Source organism: Belonocnema kinseyi, chromosome 4, assembly GCF_010883055.1.
Source record: "Belonocnema kinseyi isolate 2016_QV_RU_SX_M_011 chromosome 4, B_treatae_v1, whole genome shotgun sequence".
Lineage (NCBI taxonomy): Eukaryota > Metazoa > Arthropoda > Insecta > Hymenoptera > Cynipidae > Belonocnema > Belonocnema kinseyi.
This window is the reverse complement of record NC_046660.1, coordinates 100,078,714-100,090,823: the sequence shown is the minus strand read 5'-3', so window position 1 is coordinate 100,090,823 and position 12,110 is coordinate 100,078,714. Positions and strand designations below refer to the sequence as shown.

The 12,110-nt window shown below is 37.6% G+C and overlaps 1 protein-coding gene across 1 annotated transcript in view; it reads right to left on the bottom strand.

Moving 5' to 3' along the window:
* The window catches only part of LOC117170491 (WD repeat-containing protein 81), a 36,402-nt gene that overhangs the window by 17,072 nt on the left and 7,220 nt on the right, over nucleotides 1-12,110 (bottom strand). The window contains exons 5-9 of the mRNA XM_033357212.1: nucleotides 5,410-5,814; nucleotides 5,128-5,328; nucleotides 4,908-5,053; nucleotides 4,638-4,831; nucleotides 4,216-4,550 (exon numbers count right to left, since the gene is read on the bottom strand). Of these exons, the coding sequence (XP_033213103.1) occupies nucleotides 4,216-4,550; nucleotides 4,638-4,831; nucleotides 4,908-5,053; nucleotides 5,128-5,328; nucleotides 5,410-5,814 (1,281 nt within the window). The remainder of the gene's footprint in view (nucleotides 1-4,215; nucleotides 4,551-4,637; nucleotides 4,832-4,907; nucleotides 5,054-5,127; nucleotides 5,329-5,409; nucleotides 5,815-12,110) is intronic.

The following is a 12,110-nucleotide window of genomic DNA, read 5'->3' as shown; positions in this document are numbered from 1 at the left end:
TCAGAATAGCCCATTAATGTCCCAATTTTATATGCCAAGAATGTTCCCAAGATATGCCAATTATATAATTTAGTATATTACTGAAAATTCAGATATATCTACTGCGAATTATATTTATTTTCAATCGTAACAATAAAATAATAAATAATTTAACAATATTAGGTATTTTTTTGTAAATTTTATACAAAGTACAACATTATAAAATACAATAATGGTAAAGTCCCCTCTAAAGTCACTTTCGGGTACATTCAATCACGGCTCTTAGTATGCGAAAACTATCGCGCAGTAATAAGTGACTCTTTAACAGAAGTCAACAGTTTCTCGAATATTCGTGCCAAATTATAATCATTGTCATTTATATTTTACAAGCCAACACGATGCATATTATTTTGATTTTCTTTTTACATAAAAACTAATTTTACTATTGAAAAGTGCGATCTCTAAACTGCGCAATTTTGATTTTACAGATACAATAACAACCAACTTTGAAATTTTTAGAAAGTGACTTATTTTTTATTTCATGTAGGCTGTTATTGTACATGAAAATTGTTCGCGGTATTAATTTTTTGCTAATTATACTGAGATGCCATTTCGAAAGAAACCAAATATTCGAGATTTGTACAAAGTGGTTTTTTGTCAAATGGATGTTTGTTAATCTTAATGTTTTCAGGCATTTTACATATTTTAATCAATATGCATTTCAGAAATATTGGATTCCATTGCCAAAATTGTGTATATCTCACACAGAACATTGAGCGGATATCATACGGGGCAGAAATCTCGATATCCTCAGAATATACCACGGATATCCCGGGAGATATTTGGGCCCTTCTTCAGGATATCCCATACCCTGCCAAGATATCCTAGGAATATGCCAAGGATATCATTTTGTTATGAGGGACGTAACTAAATTCATCGCCGGAATTTTCTTTTACAATTAAAATTTTTAGAAATCTGTTCTTGCATCAAAATAAATGAACTCGTGCAGTAAAAACTAATTCTTTGAAGAAATAGTGACCGAACATTGAAATATATCGAAGAAATCACTGTTTTCAAAGTTTCAAACTTCAAAAATCTTCTGCTAACTGAAGATCTTTTCCTTCTAAGTTTACATGTATATTTAGGTCCAAAACGACCCTTAAAAAGGATATTAAAATTTTTTATGGTTTTTTACCATTTTTGATTATCTTTGAAACTTCGATTATCAAATAATAATTATGTTCTATGTAAGTACATTCATCGCCAGAATTTTGTTTACACTAAAAGTTTATGAAAATTTTTTATTGCATCAAAATAAATGAATTCGTACGGTAAAAACTAATTCGATGAAGAAATAGTGACCGAACACTGAAATATATCGAAAAAATCACTGCTTCAAAGTTTCAAAATTTAAAAAGTTTCTGCTAACTGGAGATATCGTTTTAAAAATCTGAAATACTCATGGTGACTTATTTTGATATATAGAAAAATCATTAGATTTGGTTATGAATCAATCTGTTCAAGCTCCATAACTGCCCGCCTAGCACCCCTAACTGTTCAATTAAAACAAGCAATTAGGCCCTTTTTAGAATGATTTTTAGGAAAAATTATTCCATTTGTATACAAAAAGAGAATAATTATCTTTAAAAATAAGTAATTCGTTAGATTTGGCTACATTTCATAAAAAGTATATTTAAAAAAAGCATAAAGGGACTTATAAATGAATTATTTGAATTAAATTGAACTAAAATTGATAGACTAAAGAGAAAATTACTTTTTGAAATTTAGAAAATTGGATATTGAAATTAAGAAAATGGATACTTACGAAATAAATATTCATGGCAAAAAGAAAATCGGGCGCGGCTGGTGGGTGGAGAGATTCAGCTGACATTTAAAGAGGTAAAGAAAACTGATGTAAAGTTGAGCGAGAAGTTAGAAGGCCATTTAGGGAATTCAATCTTAAAGAAGAATGGACAGGCATTTAGGAAGGTTGGGCGGACAGTTAGGGACATTAGGAGAGGCCGATCGGAAAATTAGAGACGTTTCAGACATTTACAATGAGACTCGATTGCTGAAAGTGTCAACGGCGAGATCTTATTAAAATACGTACATAAATATACTAATTAATAACACAGGACCACAAAATGAAATCGAAAATTCCACCAACCAAACCAAGTGGAATATATGTTTGCGGGTACGTTGATCACGAATCCGTAGTCCCTATGACACCTAAACGTCAATATCAAGGTCATTTGAAGGTCAACTTAGTTGGTTTGAGAGATATCATCTTTTTGAGCTCAGATTCTGAAAGAGCGTGAAATTTTAGGTTCAAATATATTTTATCCATGGGCCCCAGATACCTCTAGAGGTCAGATGAAGGTCAAAAACATTCTTTAGAACTTCTAAACCTAGTAGCTTGTCATGGTTTGCTCATATCGAGGTAATGGTCCTTACAAAATACGTTTAAGGGTGTGCTGATTACGAATCCGTAGCCCCTATGACCCCTACACATCAAGATCAAGGTCAGTTGAAGGTCAACTTCGTTAATTCGAGAGATATCATATTTTTGACCTCATATTGTAAAAGAGCGGGAAATTCTAGGTTCAGATATCTTTTACCCATGGGTCATAAAGACCTATAGAGGTCATATTAAGGTCAAAACATTCTAAAATATGAAGGTGAAATCGATCATTCTAAATTCCCTGAAAAGTATCTCGTCATGGTAGTTGGATACAGAAGAAATTACATTCGCACTTAGATTCACATCCAATTGCAGAAACTGCTGCAATTCTGGCGCAATTCTCCTGCAATCACGCGTGCAGTAAGTTATGACCTTGACACCTGGGTGTTTTTTCATTTTTACACACACCTGAAATTAACTTTGACAGCTCTTATAATTCTGACCGACCGTCTTAATGAAGTAAAACTTATCCGATTCATCTGTTTCATTACTCGTCAGCTAACTCCACTGCAGCAATGGAAGTTTTTGGCTTGCAATTTTCAAGAAGGTTATGACGAATTTTGTGCGAACAAAAAACAGTTTACTCTCTACAAATTTAGCTGCAATAAGATTTACCTTCAGTTTTTTCTGTGAAGTCGCTAGGTGAAGGCGTAAATCTGTCATGAAATGCACAAGAAAAAGTAGCTGTATAATGCAGGGATTCGGAACCCCAGTAACGGCGATTGATCAAGGTGAGCAAGGTGGCCCGCAATCGTCGTCATCATGCAATACGCGTGTTGGCAACTTTTGTATTGTTTCTGGGAAATACGTCATAAATATTGAAAGAAAACCATTTACAGATGAATGGTATCAGAAAAAAAAAACAAGATTTTCCTCACAAATAACACGGATTGCTATTTCTGCTTAACTAATACATCTGAATACAACCGTAATAACCTATCTCTTATATCTTATGCATCTGTTCAGTCTGTGACTCTTTCTGTCCTCATCACCATTCATCATGACATGAAAGAAATTGAGATGTCAACTAATAAAGATTTTTCTAATATAGATGCAGAAAATATTGAAATGCAAGTTGAAGATTCAAGAGACGAAAATAATAATCAAAGTTTTGTAGATGAATCGGAAGGAATGGATTATCAACATACGAATTCTAATGCGTTTACTCAAGATGAACTGAGTGATTTGGTTCGAGAAGCAGAACCATCGAAAGAACTTTCCGAGCTAGTAGCATCTAGATTAAAAGAAAAAAGGGTTCTCGCTCCTGGAACTCATATATCCTTCTACCGAAATCGAGATTGCTCATTTAGGAAATTTTTTTCAAATGTAATGAATTTAGTGTATTGTAACGATGTTGAACGTCTAATACCAAGGTTATTGGGACATAGGTATAATGGCGGAATATTGCTGGTCTCTCAAGAGAGATACTACTACACCCCATAAAAGAAAATCTCTTCGTAGACATTTTGCCAGTAAACAAACACGTTATTCGTGAATTTATTTTGTTAATGACAGCGTATGCATGACCTTCATATGAAATCTAGAGGTCACTGGGACCGCTCTTTTAGAATCTGAGCTCAAAAAGATGATCTCTCAAATTAACGAAGTTCACCTTCAAATTACATTGAGCCTGACGTGTAGGGGTCATAGGGACCACGGATTCGTGATCAGCGCGCCCGAAAACGTATAGTCCACTTGGTTTGGTCACAGGAGTTTTCGAGTTCATTTCCTGTTCCTGTATAATTCATGAAATAAACTTTAATTAAGAAAAGTACCTGTTTGTAGTTTGCAGCGCCGCCTGAAGTTGTCATTTTCGGCGAGTATGTTTTCTGACTGACTTTATTTATAAATGAATGCATAGTCTCCACCTGGACAAGCGCGGAGATTGGATTATAATCTTTAGGCAAGACAATTGTCTGAGAATTAGTTTTTTCGAGCTTGGCGGCATCCTCCGTTGATAGTAAAGATCCACGAGACCTGCTGAGTAACCGACTCAGAGCCAAGGGAGAGGATCTCGCAAGGCTTGAAGCTGCAACTTGGATTTCTTCTTCTTCGATACCAGAACTGTGGTCGTCATCTTCACTCCCTTTTTCAACAGAACGGTCAAACTCTATAAAAAGAAAGAAAAAGCATTCATTATAATCAGTTAAATAATTTATGGGAAATAAATTTTCATTTTTATACTGGGATAACTCACTTAATCCTGGTTTTCCACTTAGATTTGCTAATCGGAGTCTTGGAGGAGACTTACTCCAATAGGGAGAGGGGACGATTTTTTGGGGATGAGGTAGTGTGAATAATTGAACGACTCCAGAGTTTGTTAGGCCTGTGTGATTATCTGCCAATTGTAAGCACACATTTTTCGCCTTTACTGCTGCTGATCCAGAAAGTCTGCAATAACAAATATTGACATTAACATTTATTTATTCCTCTAATTAATCTATGAATGCTTCTAAACTTTGCTTACTTATATCCAAAAGTCAAATCTATCCAGTGATGCAACCTTTCCGAAACGTATAAACTTTCTAAAGCTTCCCGATGTTTTTCCACAAAGTCTTCTGGAGAAGTCGCCCAAGCAGGAATTCCCAAATCCGGCAAATCTTCGTGAATCGACTGAACAATAACAACCTTCAATAAAAATAAGGTTCATTGTTGAGATAAAGAAGTTTTTAAATTTCAAGACTCACTTTAAAGACATTCGGGTCTTTGAAAAATTGTGGAATGCATTCATCCGGACTCCAGTTATGCATTCTCTGAATAGAAATTGGATATTCACCCGGAACCCAAAGAGGACGAACGTGTTTGCACAAAACAGATCTGGAATATCTTCGAGAAAGGTATACATAGTAGGTAATCTCCGACAGAACATCCGAAACGTGATGTCCCACCTAAAATAATTATTTTTAAATGGAAATAGATCCTTAAGCTCGATCTATATTTAAATTCCACTAAGTATCTGTATTGCTTACTTCTGAAGATTCAGAGTCAAAAGTAAGATCTAGTTGCCGATCTCCTTTATTCAATCGGAACTTAGATTTCGTCAAATCTCTCCAATTTCCTCCACATCTTGACGAGAAATCGGTAACCCAGGGCATCACATGATGACAACTGGGGTCGCCGTATCTTCTGCCAGCTAAATTATTAAGGGCAGTCAGGTAATCGAAATTGCTAATGACACCATGGACCCAAAATTCGCAGAGTCTTTCGATACATTCATTAGCACCAAATTCTGGAGTTCCTGGCTCTCCGGCTTGTGCCTTAGTATCTTTGGATGAATCAAAATATTTCGAAAAATTTTTGCTCTTTGTCGCTGAGGCAGTCACGGGACTAGAATCAGGCCATAGGTAAATATTGTCACTTAACTTAGGCAGCACCTAGTGCAAAAAAGACATAATTATTGAGATTGAAATTCACGGACATTATCTGAGAAATTATACCAAGGGCTCAGACTATATTCAAATCATTTATTTGTCATGCATAATTTGTTGATAGTTCTGTTTTTGTTTTTAATCGTAAAAAATAGCATTAAAAACAAAAAAATTAAATTTTTTGAAACCCCTTACACGAGACGAAAAACAAATTAAAGGACAAAAGTTGGGATGAGAATGTGCCCACGCAGCGGATGGATTTTTTTTACTGTTAATGAAGTTTTTCACGATTAAAGCTAAAACTACGCATCCTGTCAAAATGTGATGGATAACAAATTTATAGGTCCTTTTCATAAGGATACATATTAGCAAAATAGTAGTATGCAATTTATAAATAATAATATTATGTAAACAACACCAATTGAGCTGCCGGATTGACAAAGGGCATATATGGATGCAGAATTTCATTGCGCACCTTTTTCCCCCAGGCAAAAAGTTTTCGCTGTTTGAGTTTTCTAATTAAAGTAAAAAACTGGCTTTTTTTGTACAAATTAATTTTGATTTGTTTTTCACTTCAACTCTTGCTCAGCCAGTCAGTTTTAAGGATTTTCTAATAAAAGTTTCAGTTAATGTAGTTTGAAATGTCCTTCGACTGATAGAGCCAATGTAATTCCAAAATTTATTTATAAAAAATTGTTGTTAATTTTTTTCCGATGTCTGACGCTTATCGGCCTTCTCTAACTTCCAGCGTTTCGTTTATCGAGCGAATTTTGAGCAACAAAAAACTCGTCCGAATAGATCAGATCTGTAGTAACGCTAGTTCCTCGATCCTAACTCACAGTATTTTAAAGCCTATAGTTAAGTGCGCCTTCCGTCAGAGGGTGTTCCTTCCTTCCGTCCCTATGCCATTACGCTTTTTCGAAATTCAAATCAGTTCAAATCTCTACAAGGTTATCGGGACAACAAAAAGGGGAGGGACTGATCTATTCGGACGAAACGTACTTGCATAATTTCGATTCAACTTCAGTTAAGGTAAGTTCGTTTAATCGTTTAATTATGCTACGTCGTCTCGTCCTCTAGATCAGATATGTAGATGTTCAAAGCCAAATATGCGATTTGAAAACAACTTTATTTCCCTTAAGCTGGATCTACGTTGTTGAGTATTGCCAATGCAAAATTACAAGAAGTTTCTCTTAATGGCTAATTGTTTGAGAAGTTGCCGCTCGATGTGGCTTCTTATAGGTTAGAAACAGAGCAGCCTCACTTTTGGGCCTTATGCACAATGTTTTTTGAAGGTACGTGACTAACAAACTGGCGACACATAGTTTTGATTGTTCTTGAAAAAATGGAAAAAGCAACATCGGTTGCTCCTTGCCAATCGCAGATGTCTTTATCCTATCTGTAATGGAAATTTTTACAGATTCTGTTCATATCTTAATATTACTTATTTTTATTTTAGAAAGTGCTTGCATACGCTGAGCAGTGGCTAAAGGTAGGAGTGTCGCAACTTTTAGGGTCAGCTCTTCTAACCTCAGGTCGCCGTTAGGCCAACATTTGGATAAGTATGTTAAAACAGGGTCCGGATCCCAAATGTCACTATACTTTGCCTTCTGTGGTTTTAAAACAGACAACCCTTTAAAAAATATTTTAATTCTTGCATCTTGACCTAAGTTATAAGAAAGGACTAACGATAACGCCCAGCGGTAAGTGTTGCGAGTTCCATACGATTTTACGGTTTGAAATTCGCTCGCCAAGAACTTTAGAATGTCAGGCACATATGCATCGAAGCAAGATAGGTTGTTTTCGAAACAGAAGGCTTGCCATAGGCGGAGTGGTTTTTCGTATTGTTGATACGTTCCTATTGACAGTGATGCGAGGATTACGGGCAAGGAATCTTCTGGTAGTCCTTGTCTAGAATACGCTTCCCAGGCAGCATCCCTGCTACCAAGATGAGCTGCTGTGCCAGCGGATGGGATTCCCTGGATGCACAACATAATAAATTGAGATGTGGACCCAAAAAAACCATATTGCCTACTAGCAAGGTCTGGTACAGTGGAAACCAAGACTGAGTTGACCAAAAGGGCACTATAACTATTCCTTCCGCTTTATCAAAAATAATTTTTTGTAAGGTTCGGAGCACCAGCGAAAACAGGAGAAAGGCATAAAATTTATATGAGTCCACCGCGTATGCTTCAGGGTCTGGCTTCCAGGAAACGAAACGACTGCATTTAGAATTTATATTCGAAGCAAACAAATCAATATCAAAGCTTCCAAAAATCATTTGAATTTTTTCGAAAGCCGTGGGTGCCAGTTCCCACTCTGTTTCATTCGGCAAACGGCGCGATTCTTTGTCTGCTACTGAGTTCTCGATAGATGAAATGTAAGACGCGAAGATCAACAGGTTACGTTTTTCGCAACACTGCCAAATATCTTTACATAACCCACTTAATTTTGGAAACTGAACGCTCCCCATTCCCTATGTAGGATATGGCAGTCCAGTTACTTCTTGGCAAGCTGCCCCCCAGTCTGAGAGTGAAGCATCTGTAAAAATCTCGATCTTGTAATCTAATGACCTAATAGGATTATTGGCAGAACGAACATTGCTAATCCACCACTGAATGTCTGGTAGCAAACTTTGAAAAAGTAACATCATTCTATTAAAATCTCCGTTTTTCTTTTTCAATGCTAAGAATTTTTCCCTCTCCAAATTCTTGGTATATAAGCTTCCATACCTGACTGCTGGGCAAGCCGCCACTAAGGTACCTACAAATTGACTTAATTCTATGATTTTACAAGATGATTTTCTGCTGAATGATAAGCATAGAAGCAAAATTGCTTCTTTTTTATCCTCTGGCAATTGGTTTAGCATTTTTTGTGTATCCCAAAGAAAACCTAAAAATTTTGCTATTTTTGACGGTTCTGTAATGCTCTTTTCTGTGTTTAACATAAAACCCAATTTCTTTAACAAATTGCTAGTTTCCTTGACATTTTCAAAGCAGTGTTTTCTTGATTTAACAATGAGCAAAACATCGTCTAAGTCAATTACTGACATGAAGGCTCTGCATCTTAACCTTTCGGCTACTGGCTTCAGCAGTTTGTTGAAGACAAAGGGAGCCGAACACAGTCCAAAAGGAAAAAAGTTAAACTAATAATATTGTTCTTCAAAAATAAATCTCAAATATTTCCTAAAAGATTTCGCGATAGGAATGAGGAAATATGCATCCTTTAGGTCTAGGGTAGCCAAAAAGGCATTTTTAAAAAGAACCCTGATTACTGTTTTCCTAACCTTTATCTTAAAATGGGGAGGTTTGATCAATCTATTTAAGTTTTTAAGATTCAAAATGAAACGTTTTTGACCATTAAACTTGACAGTTAAAAAATAAGGAGAGATAAATTGCCCTTGGGTCGGTGAGCATTCAGAAACTGCCCCTTTCTCGATGAGTTGTTCGATTGCATTTTTGCAGTCGATCGACTTCTGTTTTGACAATATAACCGGGTAGTAGGCTTTGACAGGGTCTTGACCTCATTCAACGTTGAGTTTTCGGAGCTCCCTGGTTCCGAAAGTATCCGCGGCCTCGCCCTCCCAGTCGAGCTGCAGGTCTGTAGTTCTTCTTGGGAGGGCCCTTGGAGTTTAAATGTTCAGAATAACCTCGAACGCTATTGGCTGATGCTGACTCCTTCTTGTGGTCATGCGAGTTACGCGTTGTTGGACGACTCGACTTCGCAATAGTTTTACTCGATTTTTCAATTGACTGGGCGGTTTTGAACTGTTCAGCAAACTTATCACCAAAAAGAAGTGTTCCCACTTCACAGTTGTCGACAATATTTTTAACCAGCGGGTCTAAGCTAGGAACGATAAAGGAGCGCCTTGTTAATGACACCTTGTGATGCAAATCTGTCAGAACTCTCCCGGAGTTTGCTAACAAACTTATCAACGGGACCAAATCTAAAGTCGTGTTCTTATCTTTTTCATTTTTTAATAGTTCGGTGAGACATGCCAAGGGTGTTAGTTGAAGTTTGCCATTTTTACTCATAGATGTCGCTAGAGATATGTATATATTTCTATGAGTTGGGATCTATGTCATATTTTTCTTTGGACAATAATTTTCAAAAATACACAATTCCATTCTGCCAAAATAATAGCATCATAGTTGTTTAACTCAGTGAGTATGTCGAATTTCGTTCCAAGTAAATCGCATTTGCGGCATTCGTTGCTTTTCTTATTTCATCAAAAGAAAAAAGCAGTTGAAGCTCATCGATTGCTGGTAGAAACTTATGGTGAACATGCTCCAGTGATTAGAACATGTGAAATGGTTTCGTCAATTTAAAAGTTGAGGTTTCGATTTAACAGGCAATGAACATCCTGATGCAGCGAAAAAGTTCGAAGACGAGGAATTGCAGGCGTTATTGGATGAAGATCCAACCCAATCGCAACAACAATTAGCACAAACACTAAATGTGACCCGAGGAGCAATTTTCCAACGTTTAAAAGCCATGGGAAAAATCCAAAAGTATGGAAAATGGGTACCACACCAACTAAACGATAGACAAATGGAAAATCGAAAAACCATTTGTGAAATGCTGCTTGAACGGTTCGAAAGGAAATCTTTTCTGCATCGAATTGTCACGGGGGACGAAAAATGGATTTATTTCGAGAACCCGAAGCGGAAAAAATCATGGCTTTCACCTGGCGAGGCCAGCCCATCGACTCCAAGGCCAAGTCGCTTTGGCCGTAAGACAATGCTTTGTGTTTGGTGGGACCAGTGTGGTATGGTGTACTTCGAGTTATTAAAACCTGGTGAGTCGGTGAATACGAATCGCTATCGACAACAAATTATCAATTTGAATCATGCGTTGATTGAAAAACAGCCGGAATGGGCCCGAAGACATGGCAAAGTTATCCTACAACATGACAACACCCCGTCTCATACCGCTAAAGTGATGAAGAACACATTAAAAGCATTGAATTGGGAAATATAATTGCACCCGCCATACTCTCCAGACCTCGCCCCGTCCGACTATCACCTTTTCGCATCGATGGGACACTCACTCGCAGAGTAGCGCTTCGCCAATTTTGAAGAAGTCGAAAAATGGCTCGTCGAATGGTTTGCCTCGAAAGAGAAAAAGTTTTTTTGGAATGGTATCCATGATTTGCCTGAAAGATGAGCAAAATGTGTAGAATCCAATGGTCAATACTTTGAATAAAATTTTTTTGAGATCCCCTTGAGGATTAAGTGTTTTCTTTATTGAAAACCCCGACAAATTTCAACTAACACCCCTGGTAAGCCCAACGCTGCCAAACCTGCAGTCAGTTGCGCTTGCGCGGATACTTGATATGAGTCCTTTTTTACTGGCAGGGTGGAAGTACCCTTTACTTCCGGGTTGAGTACCGGCACTTGTAGTAATAAGCAATTCCTCGTGGTGGGGTATTTTTCTAATAGATCTTTTGGGGCATCCTTGGAGAGTCCCGATTTGAGAATCCTTGAACAAATTTCGACAAGCGAAGGATGGATTTCAGGACCAAAATCTGCGTTCTTGGCCTTTCCTCCCAAAAGGTCCATCATTTCAGGTGATGCTTGATCGTTTATATTTTCGTCATCTTTCTGGGCTGGCCCCTTCTCTAAAATTTCAAGGTTAGAGTTCTTCTCACGTTCCTTAGAGAAACTACGAAATTCCCTGCTTGGACTTCGATTGTCTCGAATAGGCGATCTGTTTCTTTCACAACTGGAGCTTCTTGATTCCAAAGGAAAATATCGCTGCTTGGAATGACGATCCCTATAGATAGAGGGTGACCGAGGCGGGCTTCGACCATGGCGTGACGGACCTCTCGGATAACGCTCGCCGCCATTTTCGTCGTTGCGATATCTAGACGCGTAGCGTCGTTCTCTCGACGATGAGCGTGAGCGATAACGACCGTCGCTTCGATTAGATATGTGTTAATAATCACTGTATCTGGGACAAGAATGCCTCTTCATCCTCTTCCTTAGGTGCTCTTTGAACTCGTCGAATAACTCTTCCATTACTCGATCACGAGACCTATTTCGAGGTCTTTCACGTTTACCGTAATTCATGGATGTTGGATCCATGCTGCAAATTGAGTCGCGCGCGATTAAACACACCGAAAATGATAATTTACTACGAACGAATTTTTCTAGCTTGTGAGTAGAATCGCACAGAAAAGCGTAATGGCGTAGGGAAACGTGATGATCGCGTATCCCGCGCTCATCTAGTTATGGGATCATGTAGAACTCAACCCTTTTTGCATGGTAAAGAAGAACACCGCCTCACCATAAAGGCCTAAT